General features: G+C 37.9%; 2 protein-coding genes across 10 annotated transcripts in view; one reads left to right on the top strand and one right to left on the bottom strand.

Annotated features, from left to right (window-relative positions):
- Nucleotides 1-10,857, top strand: part of GPM6B (glycoprotein M6B) — a 104,651-nt gene extending 93,794 nt beyond the window's left edge. For 4 of the 7 annotated variants that reach the window (XM_079307508.1, XM_079307505.1, XM_079307504.1 and 1 more), the window contains 5 exons: nt 1,518-1,674; nt 4,793-4,964; nt 6,785-6,858; nt 7,175-7,240; nt 9,566-10,857. In XM_079307508.1, the coding sequence (XP_079163634.1) occupies nt 1,518-1,674; nt 4,793-4,964; nt 6,785-6,858; nt 7,175-7,240; nt 9,566-9,715 (619 nt within the window). In that variant the 3' untranslated portion in view covers nt 9,716-10,857. Of the gene's footprint in view, nt 1-1,517; nt 1,675-4,792; nt 4,965-6,784; nt 6,859-7,174; nt 7,241-7,929 lie in introns of all 7 variants that reach the window. The other 3 variants (XM_079307507.1, XM_079307506.1, XM_079307503.1) reach the window with 1 other exon arrangement.
- A 1,614-nt stretch (nt 10,858-12,471) lies between these two features.
- The window catches only part of OFD1 (OFD1 centriole and centriolar satellite protein), a 29,341-nt gene continuing 22,645 nt past the window's right edge, over nt 12,472-19,167 (bottom strand). For 2 of the 3 annotated variants that reach the window (XM_079307359.1, XM_079307361.1), the window contains 5 exons: nt 16,281-16,400; nt 15,072-15,226; nt 14,298-14,468; nt 13,597-13,664; nt 12,472-12,659 (listed from right to left, as the gene is read on the bottom strand). In XM_079307359.1, coding sequence (XP_079163485.1) covers nt 12,614-12,659; nt 13,597-13,664; nt 14,298-14,468; nt 15,072-15,226; nt 16,281-16,400 — 560 coding nt within the window. In that variant the 3' untranslated portion in view covers nt 12,472-12,613. Of the gene's footprint in view, nt 12,660-13,596; nt 13,665-14,297; nt 14,471-15,071; nt 15,227-16,280; nt 16,401-19,167 lie in introns of all 3 variants that reach the window. The other variant, XM_079307360.1, reaches the window with a different exon arrangement.

Here is a 19,167-nt window from a genome sequence, read left to right as displayed (position 1 = left end):
AAGAAAGAAAGAAAAATACATTAGTAACACACCATTTGGAATAGACTTTTTAAAGCAGTTTTCCTGTTACTAATTTCTGATAGCATGCCTTGAGTCTCTCCTGGACTATTAATGATGGCAAAATTATTTCTTCTATATGCTGTCAAATCCTGAGTTAATTTTTCGTTTTTTACAGCACAGGTGCAACACATTTATCCAGTTATTTTTAATCCATTTGGAAAACAAAGATAACACTTCCCACATAAAATTTTAAATGAGCAATATCCTATTTTGATACAAGAGTAACATTTAACTGTATAAATGGTAGTCATCAATTTTCTTTAAGCTAAAACATTCAGATGCTCTTTGGAGGTCTATGCCAGCAGCTACTTAGTGGAGCATAGCAAGAATCAGAAAAAAATATCTTGAGCAAAGCATATTTATCTTCTGAAAATTGGTAGTGTGGATATATAAAATTAACCTCCTGGTTCTGTGAATAGCTTAATCCAAAATAACCATCCCAACAATCAAATTCTTTTTAATAAGTTCAGCGAAATTGTGCTAATAACAAAATAAGACTTTTGAAGACCAGAAGTGTTATAGGGAAGATCTGGCATTCTAGTTCTCCAAAACAATTAGTTTTAGATACAGAAGCTGTTTGATAATATTTAGAAATTATTCTTTTCATCTACCTATTCTAGCTAAAGGAAAAATACTGTTACAGTGTCATTGCAGATGGTAGATTTTTAAGGAATCAAGAACTTTCTCAAATAACATCTGAGGGAAGTGCTTATACCATGTGCCCTAAGATGATCTTCCTCTGAGTGGTTCCAGAGTGCCTAAAATGGAAGCATTTCCTAAATAACTCTTCAATTTCTTTTTAAAAAAACAACTTTACATTTTGAGGTGCTCAACACTGCTGTGACTTAAAACACTGAAACTACCAGCTCACTTGGAACTACTCTTCCAAGCTGTAGAGGAGCCTCAGGAGAAGTCACTTCATGTTTTCTGAGTTTTGTATCAGACAAATATTGCTGAACTCAGAAATTTTTGCAAACTTAAGTTAATTGGATTTCACAGGTGGAATTCAGGGACTGCCTCCTTTCCCTAAGCCAAAGGAATGACCACAGAGCCTTGTAGTTCAGTCAGGGGTTTAGCTCCAGGCTTTGCCACTTCAAAGCCCTTCATTGTCCCTGTCAGCCATTCCTAAGTTAGATGTCAAGAGGAAAAAAAAAAACCTCCATAGTGGAGGTGTGGAATTGCAGCTTTAACATGGTGACTAACACCAGTCAGTGCAGGGACTGCAGCAGCAACAGGGGATGCTCAGGTGGGTGCAGGACTAATGCACATCAGGATTGCTTACCTGGGAAGGGGCACAGTTGTAGCAGTGTTTTCCTACAGTCTGCTTGTTTAAAATGCTAAGGAACCTTGGACTTTGTTTCTAGGAGTTGTCTCTCATTTATTATAATTTGAGAACACTGGCTTTGTTCTTATAGGACTGAAATCTAATTATATAATTTCTTTCTTTTCCATTTTAGAATACAGCTAATGCAGTATGTAATTTATGGCATTGCATCATTTTTCTTCTTATATGGAATCATCCTTTTGGCGGAAGGTTTTTATACAACAAGTGCTGTGAAGGAGCTGCATGGAGAGTTCAAAACAACAGCCTGTGGCCGCTGCATCAGTGGAATGGTGAGTGGGATCAGAAATGGGAACAGCAGTCTTTGCTGCCTAAAACCTGTTGGGCTCCATTTGACTCTTGGGTTTTGAGTACAGACTATTGCTGCCACAGGGTTAACTCCCTGGGGGTGATCAGGGTCAATCCACGTCTTGGTTCTTCTTTGAACTTCAAGGGTGCTTGGATAAATCAAAATGCTGCAGATGGGCTGGGTGGGGGCTGCCATGGCCTCCCCTGTCATAAAGCTGAGCCCACTGGTCTACACTAAACTGAGCAGACTGCTAATTTTAATACACTTAATCTGAGCCAAAATGAAATTCGTGCTTTTAAACATGGAACACTTGAGTGATGCTTAAAGGCAGACTGTAAAATGGCTGTGGTTTGCAGAGCTATTTAAATATCAAACTCTAATGGCTCCAACTTCCATAGTCAATTGTGCTTGAGTGTCTGGATCCTTCAACAAACAGTAATGAATGAATGAAGCTTCACAGCATCTTTTCACTTGAATCAAGTATTGATTTGCAGATGGCAAAAGGCAGACAGAATAGGGAGGCTTTTTTGCAAAGCTGAAACACTTAGAGCCCTAAAGTTACCAGCCATATTCTCTTCAGTATACTTCTGTATTAGAACAAAATTGTAAGCAAAGTTTAACTAAAAATAAAACTTCAGATTCTCACCCACATTGTCCCCAAGGGCACACTCTGCAAGAACAGCCATAACTATGTTTCTGAGAGAAGATTTCAAAGCTATTACTGAAAATCTGAATTCAAAGCTCGTAGTTATGGAGGAAGCTAAGCAGTATGACAGATCGCCCACAGGAAAGTGTGGGTGAAAAGAGAAGAGGCTTTTGATGTGATTGTTGCATTTTAATATACAGTCTGCATCCTGAACTTAAAAAATATGTACTTTCAGCTGGTTAAATACAAAAGAGATGCATGTTTATTTTCAGGAGAGTTAGCAATTTTCCACTGTACTGTTGAATACTTACTGAATTTTTCAAGAGCTAATAAAAATGAGGCATCTGATAATTTTTCAGTTAAGCAGCTATTTTCTCAGTTTTTTCCCAGTAAGTATGATCTTCACCAAGGAGCAAAATTAGATATAAAGGAGTGTTTTCAAAAGATCCAAAATAAAGTAGAAACATAAACATCCAGGCATCTTATCAGTGCAGACAATTGCTTATGCAGTTGAATAGTTGCAGGCACATGATTGTCAGCTGCTTATGCAAATACCAGTGTGACACATGAAAATAAGGCAGAAAAATGTGTTTTCATGTTTGTCTGTATTTGTCCACACAATGAAGGAGAGAATTTACCAGCTGAGGAATGGCTTGGAGCTCTGGTAAGCTGCATTAATCTTTGGTGGTGACAGGAAAAGTGCTTGTATGCTGCTGTGTAAAACCTCAGGGCTAGAACATGGTTTCTGAGGAGATAAAATGTTTAACAGACCAGTGACTGCAGCTGGGTACAGGCAACAGGCTTTTGGACATCCAGTGATCTTTTGCCACTTTGATCAAGAGCTCCTCTACTTCTTCTTTCATTACATTACTGAGCAAAGTCCCATCTTGCATAAGGTGTTACAGAAGACAGACTTCCATCTTCCCTAAATTATTTGTGTTGGCTCTGTAATGCAGAATAGCCATTTCCCACAGTTACTACATTAAATGTGAGAGTGAGTGTATTATTTCCTGGCTATTTTTGGATTAAAGGCTTTGTGCACTTCCACATACACATATGCAAACTCATGTTTTATTTGTAGTATATCTCCAGAAATCCTTTAACCTGGTCCAGTTAGTCCTTCCCAAAAGCCAAAGAGAGGATTTTCAATTCTCACACAAAACATGCAAGTCTGGTATATGGTGCTATCTAATATGAAATAGGATATTCCAGTTGAGTTGTCTATAAATGAAAATACAGCTGGGGTTTTAGGGGCCAGAGTTTTGCAAGAACTTCCACCTCCCCACACACCACCTCCCTTGACTGAAACCTAACCAGCTGTTCAGCTTTTGCTTGAATACATGCAGATTATTCTGGAAAAAACCTGTGGGGATCCAAATTTCCACCACTGCAGCATTATTTCAGTCCTTAGTTTGGGGTCAGGCTGAGAATCCTCCCCACTGAGAGCCTTTCCCATCCTTGCTGTTGTCCTCTAGCACACAGATTTTAAGTAAAATAGTAGAGCACCAATGCTTTACTGAAAGTAAAGCCTTTCCAGTCCACCTACAGCTAAGAGAGAACAGCCACAGCTAAGGGTGAAAACAGCCCAGGAGATGTAACAGCATTCCCCCGCCTTCCAAGTGGGATCCAAATCCTGCTCTCACCAGGAGGAGGGAGCTGGGAACTGATGCCAGAGCTACACCATAACACTTAGAAGAAGAGGGAGAAGGGAAAGGGCTTAGTAGGAGGAGGAGGAAGCTGGAGATTTTCAAAGTAATCAGTGCCACATCTTTTAATCTAACCAAAGAAAATGCATGTAATGTAGTTTGTGGGTTTTGGTTTTTTTTTAAAGAGCAAACACATACCAGCAAATTTTAGTGGATAAATCCATGATTCTCTAAGGTGAAGTAATTCATTTTCTGCTTGGCAATGTGTATTAGACCAATTGAATCCTTCTGATCTGCTGTTAACGGTCATGGTATGTTTGCAAAAATAGGTACTTTCAAATGTTACATTCCAAATTGATTTCAATACATCAGGGAATGTGGGGGAGCTCTGTGAGCATTGATTCACTGCATGGTTTTGATTTGCAAGTTGTATAGAAATGCTAGTATGTTATAGTTAATTTAAAAAAACCCTTAAATTGATTTTTCTTGGAATTTATTGGTTTTAGCCTACAATCAGCATCACTGCTTAGCTGAGAATCTTGAGAAATCAATGGGCTGCTCTTTCATGAGGGTGATCTGTTTACTCAAGCAGGCTGATGAAAAAGGAGATGTCTGAATTTCTTTCTCTGTAGCATTTAAACTACCAAAGTATTTATAAGCAATGAGAATACTGATTTTGTGTGCTTGAAAAAGTTTTATTACTTGAATTCTGAAAGTATGCTTAAAATTACTTTGAAGCATTTTAAAGGAAAATTTAAATAGTCTTTCAAAGAATAAACTCAAAGTGTTTATGTTTTCTTTGCCTCTAGTTTGTTTTCCTCACCTACGTGCTTGGAGTGGCCTGGCTCGGGGTCTTCGGCTTCTCTGCTGTGCCTGTCTTTATGTTCTATAACATATGGTCAACTTGTGAAGTCATCAAATCTTTTCAGGCCAATGTGACAGTTCCAGGGGACCAGATCTGTGTGGACATCAGGCAATATGGTACTTGTTTTAATCCTGGTTCCATGCTTTAGCCATGCTCCTCCCTCTGTCTTCAGTAGTTCTGTCTCAGCCTTTTCACATGAATCAAATGCAAAAGCATCTTCTATCTCTGAATGTGCTATTACTTTTCTAATTAATTCACATTACACTGATCTCTTTCCAGATGCAATCAGTTTAACTGAACTGACAAGTCACTTATCTGAAATGATTTTGTAGCGATTTCCAATACTGTAATATTAGGTTTGGAAATAGATCAGGCTCAAAATAAACTGCTTGGAAATAGACAACCAGATTGTGGGTTTAGAACCCCTATGCCTATATTCTGTTCTTTTAGAAAGCTGTTTTACATTTAAAGAGTAAATGTCTGAATGTTGCTCTGATGATTGCTTTCAGTTAAAAAACCAAAAACCTGCAATTAAAAGGCTGCCAGAGCTAATAATGAATTAATAGTGCTTTCTGATGACATGCAGAAATATGAGGGAGCTGGGACAATAACTTCAAATAAGGTCAGGCTTTATATTTTTTAAGATGAGTTTTTCCTGAAGTTAATCTTTTCAGCTTCCCTTGTGCAGAAGATCTTTTGTCACCATTACTTTTGGCTTCATTCTAGCTAGCATTTTCTAGGAATGTTTCTTTCTTTGGACTAAGTCGTTCAAAGCTGAGAAAATGGATTCAAAGTTGAAAAAGTAAGAAAACTTGGCTTTGCTCCCCTGTCCAGGTAAGTGCAGTAGAAGAAAAGATTCACTGATTTTAAAAACAAGTCTTTAAATCAGTTAAACATATACATTCTATTTCAGCAGCTCACAGCAAGAGAGACATTTTCTTTAGCTGCAAAGCCTAAAAGTGAAGGGAGATGTGCTCCTCCACCTTCCTGCTTCTCCTGGTTGTTTTGCAGCTGTGTTAGTGCTGTATAGGGCTGAATTGTTCCCCTGATCAGTAAAACCATTTGGGTTTCAGTGCATGATGGGAGAGAGAAGCTCCCTAACCAATAACGTGTCACTGAACTTTCCTCACATTTTTGGGGGAAGTAGTAGCTAAAAGGATGGAATTGTGCATAGCAGTTGCACAGAAGAAGCTGACTTGGAAGAAAATCCTGTAAAATCTTTTTGAAGATAAGTTCAATGACCTGCCACTTAGAGAGTTGCTAATTCCAACCAGCTGGGTTAAAATGCAAAATTGTATGGGGAAACAAACTGGGTTTCTCCTAATTCAAATAGGTTTTGCTTAAGTTTTACATCTGTTACAGGCCTAAAAGTTTGTGTTATTTTAAATCTGCTAGATTCTGTTGACTTTTTAGACTTGGGAGTATATGAGGTGTGGCAGACTGAACTTTCTTGTAGCAGTGTTCACTTGATGTTTTTTACCTATTGGAACTAAACCAGAAAAAAAATCCTGCAATTCTTCCCTCTAGCTTTATATTCACACCCTTCCACAGTAGTTTCTTGTTCAAGTAGAACCTCATCCAGTAAGTGCTACCCTAAAATGTGCCAAGTACCTCTGAGATGCAGATTCTCTCTTCTGTGCTGAGTGAGGGAGTAGGCAGAGTGTGCAACTGGACCTGAAGTGCAAAAACCCAACCATTGGGCTGCCAGATGGGAAAACCACATCTGAGATCATGTCTTAGCAGCAGCCCTCAGTGTGAGGAGAAAGCATAACCTGAGAGAGTTGTTTGAATTCCTGCTGCCAACTCCAGGATGTACTGGTCCACACACAGATGCCCAGAATGGGAACACAACTGGCAAGTGGGTGAAGAAGATGAAAGGAATAGAAAGTTTAGGTTAATTGCTAAAATTAGTGGTTTCTTTTCTGTGGTATTTCAGGTATTATCCCGTGGAATGCTGTACCTGGCAAAGCCTGTGGCCCAATTTTAGAGAACATCTGCAACACGAATGAGGTACAGAAATGTAACCTGTGTGCAGCTTTTGCCTACAAGTCACCTGGTCACCATGTAATAGATACTTGATTAAAGTTTTTGGAGAAAACTCATGCTAGTAGTGTAAAGGAATTGCTTTAACTGTAACACTGAAGTAATTGTTACATCATTCAAAAAAAAAAAAGAAAATTATTTTCACAACATGTTTATTTTCTAAAGCTTTGCTACCATGCTACAAATATGGTTCTATTATTCTTATTCTCTAGAACACTTGAAATGCATTTTATGCTATTTCTAATGAATTACTTCAATGTTTTTAACATGTTTTTTTCTCTAGTTCTACATGTCTTATCACCTGTTCATTGTGGCTTGTGCTGGAGCTGGTGCCACTGTCATAGCATTGGTGGGTAGTAATTTTTGTTCTTTGATAATTAAAAATATTCATTTTAGGCTTAAGATGCTTTACGATTAAATTTCATATATATTTAAAGTAGTGATATTAGACATGAAGCTGTGATCACCATTATTTGCTGCTATGATTTGGTCATCACAAGTCAGCAGGTCCCCAACTTTTGCTTTAGGAAGTCATCTTAACCGCCTCCCTCCCCACACTTAGGAAAAAATTATTTGCATGTCCTTTCAAAATCCTACTTCTATCCACTATTTCTGCTTTTATTTCCACTATTTATTTTCATTTCTGTAGTTTATTTGATCAGCTGCTTGTAACCTCTTGGTTTGCTTTGCCTGGAGCCAGGCAGGTTGACTGGTCCAACCCTGCAGTGCCCGTTCCAGGTAGCGGCGGGGAGCAGGGACGTTAACAAGAGGACTTGTCCCTGTGTCTAACACTTCCTTTAGTGGCCAGCTTCTAACCCCGTGCCAGCCAAGCCCATACTTACAACTGGCTGCCAAAATAGCCTTAAGGTTTGTACTGGGTTATCCTCCCCAGAGAAATGGCAGGTTATTTATTTGCATCTTCACCCTGGAAGGAGCTCAGAGTAACATCTGTTGTAAAAGTATCGAGAGTTGCCCAAGTGGGCTTGAGCCGTCACCTTGTTGTATCTTACTCTCCTGTATTTTGTTCTCTTCCACCAGCTGATCTACATGATGGCTACTACATATAACTATGCTGTTTTGAAGTTTAAGAGTCGGGAAGATTGCTGCACTAAATTCTAAATTGTATAAGCCCAGTAAAAAGCTGCATTGCGTAGCTTGAAATACCACTGACACCCTAGACTAAAAGTCTAGCTTTCTGAATTTTGTTACAGTAATTGTAAATAGCTTCAGTAAGCATCGTTTAGCTTTTCAGATTAATGAAATGACTTCTTGTATATGAACTATGATGTGGATGAGATCTGGCTATTTTTTCATGTTGAGAGGATTCAGTTACTGTAGGGGTGTTTGTAAAGCATCCTTCTGAAAAGGGGATGTTTTCATTTCAGGTCTCCACTTGATTTTTTACAGTCATCTCAAACAAGTACTGGAATAGTTCAGGGTCAGATGCATTAATTTATTCTTTGCCATGAACACCAAATACAAATACCCCCAAGCATACAAAATATATATGGTGTGAAAGAAAAGGAGTAATAAAGTAGTGCCAGTCTATGTTGGCAGAGATCAGAAGCCCACGTATTATGAATTAATTTGCTTGCCTTTCCAAGTGATTCCATGGATGATGAAATCAATTATTTTCTCTTAAGTGCGTTCCAAATGATACTCCTTCTCTGAGAAAATTAATCCTTGTCTTAGCTCTGCGTAAAACAATCACATTCTTTCTTTTGGACCCTGAACTAGTAAGAAACAGCATATAAATAGCTTCTGCTCTTGTATTGCTGCACTTTAGTAACTGATTTCTCAGTAGCCAGATCTCAAAAATGTAAGTATGATTGCACAGGAAGCAAAACCATGCATAGATCACAGGGACCTTTTTACAGTGTTGGGGGGGAAAAACGAAGGAGAAGTGAATCAATGTTTTCAGATGTAGATGTTTTTGCATGAAGTATGGGCAAAAGAAGTTGGCAAGAGACGAATGCACAAACTAGAAAAACACATAATAATTTAAAAAAGAGAACCGTTTGCTACATACAATACAAAAATCTTCACCTGAGGTTGGACAATGGAAGTTTAAAATGTAGCTATAAAAATGCAGGATTAAGACTTCTTAACCCAGAGATTGCATGCTTTTGCTTAGTTTTGGACTCATGTTTTGATGTTTAATTTTTCGATGTGTTAATGTAGCCTTGTTCACGTAAATAAAACGGTTCACAGTTTCAGGTTTTTTTTCCAGGGGGAGGGTGGAATTCTCATCTGCTTGTTGGGGAAAAGACCTGCCGGGCTCTGGGCTTGGATATGCATAAACACCACGACCTTAGAGAGCAGTTCTTCTGAGCACCTCGTAGTTTACAGATTCCGTATATTGCCACGTACAAAACTGTTTTCCTCCTTCCCCCATTCTGCATTTTAATTGACCCGTACAACTCTGTAGCTCATTTTAATATTGTTGTACTAACTTTCTCTAAATTGTGAATAACCAACTGAATTATTAGCATGCCAAATTCTAGAGATCTTTGAAAAAAATAGCCTCTGTGCTTGTTTGAATAACAGAATGCTTATTAACGTAGAGTAACTATTTTTTTGGTCGTTATTTTAAAGAGCGTCTATTAATCTGACTAGCAGCTTGCTTTGCCTCTTGACATGCTCACTCGCCATCATGCTCACCCTTCTCTTCCAGATCCACTTCCTCATGATACTGTCTTCTAACTGGGCCTACTTAAAGGATGCAAGCAAAATGCAGGCCTACCAAGATATCAAAGCAAAAGAAGAGCAGGAGCTTCAGGATATCCAGTCTCGGTCAAAAGAGCAACTCAATTCTTACACATAAATGTTTGCCACAGTAATTCAGCAGAAGAGTTCTGTAGCTCTGACAAATCAGCAAATAGCTGCTCTGCAGTACAGATGTGTGTCTAGCAAACAAAATTAGAGAGAAGTGTCAAAGCTTCACATTCCAGCTCCTGGAAAACTTTTTTAGGGAAATCTTCCCATGGGTAATCTTCCATCCTTTCTAACAGAGAATGGAGGGTTTATTCCAGGCATTTTAAAAGGCAACACTTTACAAAAAGTGACCAAATTACTCTTCTTTGAGACGTGGTATTTAATATTGGACCTGTTCTAGAGCACGATGCCCTGCACAAAGCGGCCGAGCAGGCAGCAGATCTGAGCTGACCTCAGGCTCGTGCGCGGTGTGTGACCGGCACCTCCCGCGGATCCCGCGCCCAGCTGGGATTTCCCAGAGGGGCTGGTGGGGGTGTGTGTGATGGCACAGCTGCAGCACCTCCCAGGCTGCAGGGGGCTGTTTGGGAACACCCCAGCCTGGGCCATGGGAGCAGCTGCACTCCTGTGCCACACGCTGCCACCAGAAGCCGTCACACCCCTGTGCTCACCTGAGGGTCGAGCAGATCTCCCAAGCTCTAATCTTTTTATTAACTATTTAATGGAATGTAGATCCCTGGATCTGGATAATGATCCCCTTCTTTGAAAATAAATGTCAGCTTTGCCTTAATATTTATTTTCTATAAATGTCTTAGCATTTATATAGTGGCAGGAGACCATTATCCTACATTTTAATTAAGTGAAAGTGTTACCTTATTAAAATGACACTGATCTGACTATTCCAAATGAGCGGATGAGAAAGTTTGCAGAGTTTTACACAAACAATAAAATTTGCAGCCATAAAAATAATGCAGGATGTCCACCTTTCTCAATCTTGGTGCTTAGCAAATTTATAGTCAGTGCTTACGTGTTTTCCTTTTTACAAATTAATTAGCACACTAAGAAAACGTGGTGTTCAGAGAAAACAACAACAAACAAACTGGTGCCATTTTAAAGTCATTTCCCATAGAAGTCTGCCTTCTAATTAATGTTTTTTTTCAGAAGCATTCAGTGATATCTTGAGTATTAGTGATGGTATATTTGGTGTTTGTTCTATATGATATATATATATATATATATAAATGTTGGGGGGGGGGAAGTAAAAATACATCATTCATTTGAAAAAGAACTAAATATTCAAGTCATACCCCTGCTAAGCTGACGTGTGGTTTGGTAGTTTTGACTGTTTGCTGAATATACATCAAAGGAAGCACAAATTCCTTCAAATCAGTATTAAGGGAAAAGGCATTTTTGGGGGGGTATTAACTTCAAATAAAATTTCTTTTGTTAAGTATTGAAGTCTAATTTGACAGTTTCAAAAAAGGGGCAAAGTTGATTGATGTAGAGCAAATATGACAAAATAGCCTAGTGTATGTTCTTACCTGTTGCATGAAGGAGACATTTCTACAGCAATGCAGGTGATGTTCTAGCCCAGTGTTTGCATAAGGGTAATAATGGAGGCAGTGTCTTAAAGCCTAATTCTTTTCTAATTCAGTGTAGCTATTACTGGGAGTTTTTGAAGTTTTGTTTAAGTAGTCTAATATTTTTATGTAAAGAGCATTAAATTTTGCTATGTATAAATTTTTGTAACCTAACAGTGAATCAATATTTTCTATCAGTGCCAAGGGCTTCCTGTAGTTACATCCAAGTGTTAAAATAAATATTTGTAGATAATAGACAACACTTGTGTATGCTTATTTGAACCCAGACCTACAGCTACTCCATGGCAGTGCATCTCTAGGCTTTATGTTTCTACCTGAGGTGAAACACTTTCTGTTCCAGAGCTCCCTGCCCTCCTGCATGGGCAGGGCTGCCCTGCAGGTGCAGCTGCAGCAGCAGCTGTGTGCAGCATGCAATAGTGGTAGTTGTCCCAGGCCAGCATAATGCAACAAGCACTACCCCTTCCCAACATCCAACAGGAGCAGTCACTCAGAAATTCTGTAAAGGCCAGAGTGGCTGCAACAGCAAATAAGCAGCATGCAAAATTAGAGTAACCACCACATCACATTTCAGCTTCATTTCAAAAAGCAAAGTTTGTATCTGTCATGGTTTTGGTACATTGTGTTTAAACATCCAGTGAATTCAAGACAGAACTTTGTTTTTTGCCCCTAAATTCTGTCAAACTTGGCTTCATGTTCTTGTAGTTAGGTCAAGATGAGCAGCCTCAAATGCAGTGCAAGTTGTAATATATGCTGCCACCCAAAATTACTTCATTGATAAAAACTACTGTATTTTATACTGTAAATAAAGTTTAATGATCTTGCCTATAATCTACCTACAAAATACAAAGCTTAAATAAAGATGAGTTAAATAGCATTTTTATTTTAATCTCTCCATTCTGGGCTGGTCAATACCAACGAGGTGATTACATGAGAGGGGCTGCTTTTGAAAGTGGCTCCTGCCCCTGCTGTGCAGGGTCTGTCACACTCAGTGCTTTGAAACTGTGAACCAAGGGCCACCTTTCCATGCAGGTGATGATGAGGGGATTTTTTGGTTTTTTTGCCCACAGTTTGAGCCATTTGGAGAAGGGGTTGGGGGGCAGGGGGTTGGCAAAGATGACAAAGTTTAGAGGAATTCAGTGCCAATCTACTCAAACATACTGATCAGTTTCTGTTCCCTGCTTTGTTCTTTCTCTCACCCCACCCAAGGGCTTCCTCCTGGATTAGTAACACATCAGGACTCCCTGTTTGAAGTCAATGACTGAAGTGATGAAACAGATCAAAATCAGCTTTATTAATTTATAATTACACAGCTGCAGTGTTGGTACCTAACATTTATTACAGGCACAAAGGGACTTAAAAAATGTTTTTCTCATAATAATAAAAAAAAATTAAAAATCAGTAGCTATTGTTCACCAGAAGCTTTCATCCACGTCTCCATGAGAAATGTCTGCAACACTAAATTGATTATAGTAGAGAGGAAAAGAAAGTGGTATGAATCCAATGTAATTTATCTTAAATCTTAATATTCATTTTAAAACAGAAGTAAAGAGACTGCTACAATTTCCTTGCTGTTTCAGTGAACTGCTGTCAATAAAACCAACCCTAAAGGAGGAGAATTTGGGCCTTCATTAACTGAAGGCCAGCACCTATATCTCAAAAAGCAGAACTATCTTCTGTAGTGCTCACTCAGTGAAAACAACACAACTTGTGCCAATTCAGGAGCAGGAGGGTAGGGTCTGTTATGTTTAACAGCACAGATAACAGTGAATCATTAATATGGTTATGGTGAACCTTTATGGGCTTTTTTTTTAGCTGCTCCACATTTTTTGCTTATTTTCAGTTCCATATCTTTGAATAAGCTGAAAGATTTGGAGGAAGATTGATTTTTTTCTCTTGCAAGCAACTAAAACACATATCTGTATTTAGAGAGGACCCAAGGCAACTCAGTACAGACAGACAAAATCTCTGAACTAAGTGTCTTAAAAGTCCACAGTGCTAGTGAAAAATCAAAGCTAGGAACAGACTGTGGCTAGGTGCAGCACAGACAAACCTTCACCCAGGGTGTCATCACCCAAGAGCAATCCCTCAAACTCCAGCTCTCTGTGAAGGAAGCTGGATGCTGCTCAATTGCAGATAAAGAGTTGTCAATGACACAACTACTGAATCAGGTCATTGAGTGCAGCACTTAGATGAGAGTTCCATAGAATTGGAAGGATCTTCTATTTTTCCAACACAATTGCTTTTGATTAATAGTTTATTTTGGTTTCTAAGAAGGCAGATGTCTCAACATAACTCATACTAAAACTATTAAAACTATATATTAACTTAGAATTATTTTTATTAAGTATTTGTTAATATGGTGTACTAGAAGTGATTAATACATGAGCCTTACCTGTCATTTTCAGTAGATAGAAGTCCTTCTGAAGGTGACATTTCTCTAATTTCTTCTTTTTTTGAATCCTGGTAACCAAGAGGAAAATACACTTTTTCTAACCAGTTGTAAAGTCAAAGTGGCCTAATAATAGTATCTGTATTTTTAAGGCTCATAATTGAAAATAAATATTTGAAGGACCAACCCTATTTCTACAAATGCTACATTGGATCTAGAATAGTAACTTTAAAAATTTAGATTGGGATCATGTCTGAACAAAAGCATCCTCCATTCCTTCACTGAAGTAATGTCCACCCAGACCTCTCCTTTAGAAGTCTGATTTTCCATTTTGCCAGAATAAATTCTGTTGTGTTAGAGGAACACAACCAGACATGTGTAGGTTCAAATTGTATTGAAATGCTGTTTAAGCTAAGAATGGAGGACATTTAAATACTGTGCTAATGCCTTAAAAAACAAACTTAACAAACCCCCCACCCAGAGGGCACCAGCAACCCTTACAGAAGAAAGGTTTCAATGTTTTTTCTTTTGAATCATCACACTTTTCCAATACAAATCCAAACACTGTGCTCTGCAGGTTGTTACATAAAGTTTATAAATGAAGAAGAAATTAAAATATGACTATTGTTTTCATTCTAAGCATGCCTAGTAAGACACAAATTTGGTCAATAATATTTTTGGGACCATGTTTTGAGAATAATCACCTTGTTTGCCAGCTCCTGCTCTCTGCTCTGCTGGATTATTCTCATGTATTTTTCTAATGGATTGGAAGGAGGATCCTTTACATTATTTTCAGCAGCACTGTTACTATGCTCAGATTTTGCTCCTTCTTTATCTTCTATTTCTTCATCTGTTTTCATCGAGTCTTGGACATACTTTTAAGGCACAAAAACAAAATTAAATACTGATCAGAAAAATACATTTATACCTTACTACCTGCAGTACATGCAGAATTTCATGTTAAACTCAGTAAAATACACTGGTGTCTAAACTCCTATTTAATCCTTTAAATAGCACCTAAAAATCCAGAACACTATTAAAACACAAAGTGTTTAAGGTCAAAGGGATTTAAGCAAACTCAAGGTCTCCTTATTCCCTCTGCTTCCCAGAGTACCCTGGACAACCTGACAGAGGCTAATGAACAGATGGACATTAACATATTCTGGTGGTGTCCCACCTGCAGTGGCCACACCACAGAGACAGCAAATGTTCAGTTTGTTCCAACAGCATGGTGACAGTAGCCATAAAACTGTAACTTCCAGTTACATGAAACAGAGAAGGAAAGGCATCTGAAAAATCACTTGGCATAAGGAGACACTCTAGTGAGACTGGTTAATCACACAAGTGCATAAAATAACAGCCTCTGCTACTTTCACTTCATGGAATAAAAATCTACTTTTAATCAAGTAACACATATAACAATCCTAAAATGCAAGGCACTACAAAGCTGCATTACTGTCAGAAATTAATTAAATTACCTCCTCTTTGTTAAGCTTTTCCACTTCTTTTTGCTTGCTTTCCAAAGCTTCCTGTTGTTCTTTCTCTCTCCTTTCTTCTCTTGCTTCCCTTTCTTCTTCTAAGTTTTTCTCAACTTCTCTGTTCTGTTCTTCAATCTGCCTTTGATCCAGCACCGCTGTGAAAAATTATTTCAACATCTGTAAATTGATTTATGTAGCTCAGTAATCACTACAAGAGCATACAAATAAGTACCAGGTTCCTGTAGAATGTTAACAGTAAATGAAAAACAACTGGATATATTGTTTGTACATGCACTAAACTTATTCTTGGGTACTGGGTAATGTGTTTTCCCACCCCTAAACATTTTTTAGTCTGATAAATGACTCACCAACAATTAAGGACTAGAGCTAAAGTACAACCCAGAGATTTGACAGATCTGTGCACTTCTCATTCCTTTCATGGGCATTCTCATTAAACCTCCCAAAGTCCATGTTACTATATTCTTTCCCCCTCTGCAAAGTTGGATACAACTCTTTATATTTATAAAGCAAAGTATTTAAAACTCCTTGGAAAATTATTGCAGGACACTGCTGATGTGACCAATGTATTGAAAAAGCTGTCTATAAAGAATAGCATTAGACAGCAATGAGATGGGCAAACTAAGGACTGGGAATCACAAGAAGCTAGAAAGCTCTTCTCCAAATACAAAGAACCATAATGCTTCCATCTAGAAAAATTAGAAAAGCAGCATATGCTGACTATATACAATGAGATATTATTCTCATCTAGCCAAAGAATTAAAACTGCATTGTGATAATACAGTGCACCAACGGAGTGCACTGTAAATTTTTAAAAATCTAGACAAGAAGTACATAAAATATTTTAAAACATTTAATGTCTCGTGCCTATCAAGAGACAAAATTATATTTAATAATTATCTGAAAGAAAAAATAATAATCTCACAAGAGGTTGGACAGGGGGGTGGGATGGGTGGTAAGAATGTTTAAATTAAAAACAAATTTAACTAAAAACAGGATCAAAAAAGTCACCCTCATACTGAAAAGGAAAGGAAAACACTCCTTTCTCTGTATTACAGACATGGCACCTTCTGGAAAATTTTTCAACCACTCCAGCCTACATACCTACAGATTCTTAAATATTTGGGTGTCTGTGTTACACATTTGACATTAAAAAAGGCACTTTCTTTTGTGTCTGAGCTGAGAACTCACTTGAGTCCTGCAGGGAAGTGGCTGTTGCTGGCACAGGGGCTGTGACACAGTTTCCATGGACGATGTCCCCAGATGGATGCAAGACATCATTTTCACACTCCTCTGGTATGTCCCCCTGATCTGGAGAAGAAATTTGAACAATGGCTTCATTATTTTGTAATTGCAAAAGTGGAGCACAGCAATGGACACAGAGTGTGGGAATGGCTAAATTAGAGCACAAAAATATCAGCACTAATTGAGCATTTTCCTTTCAACTTGATCATCTCCCTGAGAATTAAGAACTGTACTTGCTTCCTAATTACAGAATTGTTAGTTTTGAAATTAGCTATTGGAACACTTCTGTTTATAAAGCCAAAACTGAAGAAATATACAACAGAAAGTCAAGATGTTTTCATTTCTTTACATAATCAAGATACAACTCACAGAAAAATTTTATGTCCAAGTTCAGCTCATTGTTGTTATACATATAAAAATAATCTCTAACTATTTGGTCACACAGTCTATAATGGGGTCCTTGCCTTCTTCAGTGCACAGGATGGATGCTGCTAACTCAGATATTCTGCATTATACTGTGTTCTCCCTGTGCAAGGCTGGCTCTGAATTCACAAAAACAAAATTACTGTCCTTCCTCTTTGATCATTGCTATGATATTCAACTGCTTTTAAATTACTTATATGCAAAGTATGCAGACTTCTATTATCTCACTTGACGAGATAGAAAAAAAAGAGACAAACAAGATGTGGTCATTACCTCTAGATGGACAACCTGAAATACACAGGACTGTTCTCCCAGGCACTTTGTGTAACACAGCACAGACACTCTATATACCTCTCTAGGTTTTGAATAAAGCTTCAGAAAACATCTGTTTTCATTTTTCATACACTAGCAATGTCTCAAGCATTTTCCTTTTTCACATTATAATATAACTGAAATATTTTGCATTTTAAAAAAACCTATCAACCAAACTGATCAGCCTCTCTCTCTCTCTCTCTCTCTCTGAGTGGTTTGAATTTCTTTAAATTAAAACTCTTTCAAAGGAACTATAGATGAAAGCATAACAGAAAACTTCTGTCAAGCTGTCATTCTAACTAAGTTAGGAAAATATTTTCAGTTTCCTACCAAAGCAAGAGGAACATTTCCCAGCAGCTTCACCTAGGAAAATAAATTCTATATATGGAGTGTTTTGGAATACCAAAATAATGGGCTACCACACTCAAAAGAAAATCTATTCTGTTTTGTTGCTCACTCTCAATTATAAAGTTATCAACAACAGTATTTTCATATGAGGCATCAATAAGCATCAGGTGTACTTAAATAATAAAAAAATTCCTTTCATAAATTTGTCCTGGTTAACTATTACTTCTAACTTCAAAATGACTAGCATAAACAAAAAACTAGAACCATTAATAGTAAAAAATAACTACTCTGCAAAGGAGAAAAAAGGTAACTGTACATTTTCACTCCCTTTTAAGGGTGGACAGCAAGAGGTGCATTATTCCCTTAAGACAAGCACATCACCTGAAAGCAGTTGCTGCCAAGAGAATCTGCTGATCTTTTCTTTCTAGAACTTACAGTAGGACTAAAAGACTTCCATATTTTCTGGTATCTCCTTTAAGTCATTGTTTTTTTTACTGTTATCCATTTCATCCTTCATGACATCTTTTCTGTATTTACTTCTTATATTTTACCTTCTTATCCACCTCTCCCTGCAATTTCTCCAGGGCTACCTCCTCCCCTTTTCAGCCAGTCTGATTTCCTGCTACATACTGAGATTGTCTTTTGATGCAGGCACACTCAGCTAAAGTGCTGTTGACTGAGAAATCACCACCATATGTGAACTCTTACAATTACTGACCACCACACATCACCAAATGATTCATTAGTACCTTTCTTGAGCACAGCATCTACTCAGCCTAATTGCCAAGAAAATGCCAGTCTGTTGTCATATGTAATAAAATAAAAGTGAGGTATGTAATGTATTCCCAAAAGTCTCCCATAAAAAATTAAACAAATAAATATAAGTCTAATTAAAATGTGAAATGAGTAGAAACCATTACTGGCTACAGGCTTGGTTCACATTCAAATAATGCATTTAAAGCTTATAAAAAGGAAACTAAATGAGATAAATAAAAGCAACTGAGTAATGAGTAAAGCTTCTCAGAGAAATGCACAGCTGAGGCATTACATTCTGCTAGTTATCATGAAACACTATCAGCACATCTGCAGTTTAAACAAACATCTTTTTTTTTGGTTGCTTTTAAAATATTGAAAGCCATATTCTCACAGGGTCAGGAGAATGAGCAAGGGCTCCACTCCATCTTCCATATAACCTAACTACAACCAAAAGAATAAGCCAGTCTGGGACCCAGGAAAACACACCATTTAGAAATGCTGCTTTCAGGGAAAACATCCCTAACTCCCAGACAACAATCACAATCTCTTCACCAGCTATGGGTTTAGTTACACCACACAATGCCTTGTGTCCACCAAGCCTCAGGACTTCACAGACCTCATGAAATCTGGAAATAGGAAAGGTTAGCTGGCTGTTCACATCTTTCTCACTGACAACTTCACTTACTTTAAACCCACAGTTTCATGGGAGATAAGGCTGCTCAGGTTCAGCATTAGGCTGCCACTCAAATGCTGAAAAACTAAGGAAGGCCAGTAACTGTGCTTCTATTTCTCTCTCCATATACAAATGGCTTTAAAGAACATAAAGTTTGATTATCGTCCTCTTTCTACACTACCTTAGTTACATCAAAGATTTTTGAAAACTGGCCCTGCAGCACACAGGGAGAAGGAAACATTTTATAGCATGTAACCAACAGAGAGCAGAAATGCAAATAAATAAAATGCTGACCTCAGTGAAAAATAACTTAGGACAAAA

Source organism: Erithacus rubecula (genome assembly GCF_903797595.1).
Source record: "Erithacus rubecula genome assembly, chromosome: 1".
Taxonomy (NCBI): domain Eukaryota; kingdom Metazoa; phylum Chordata; class Aves; order Passeriformes; family Muscicapidae; genus Erithacus; species Erithacus rubecula.
Note: the sequence above shows the minus strand (reverse complement) of the source record. Positions and strands in the feature narration are given on the sequence as shown.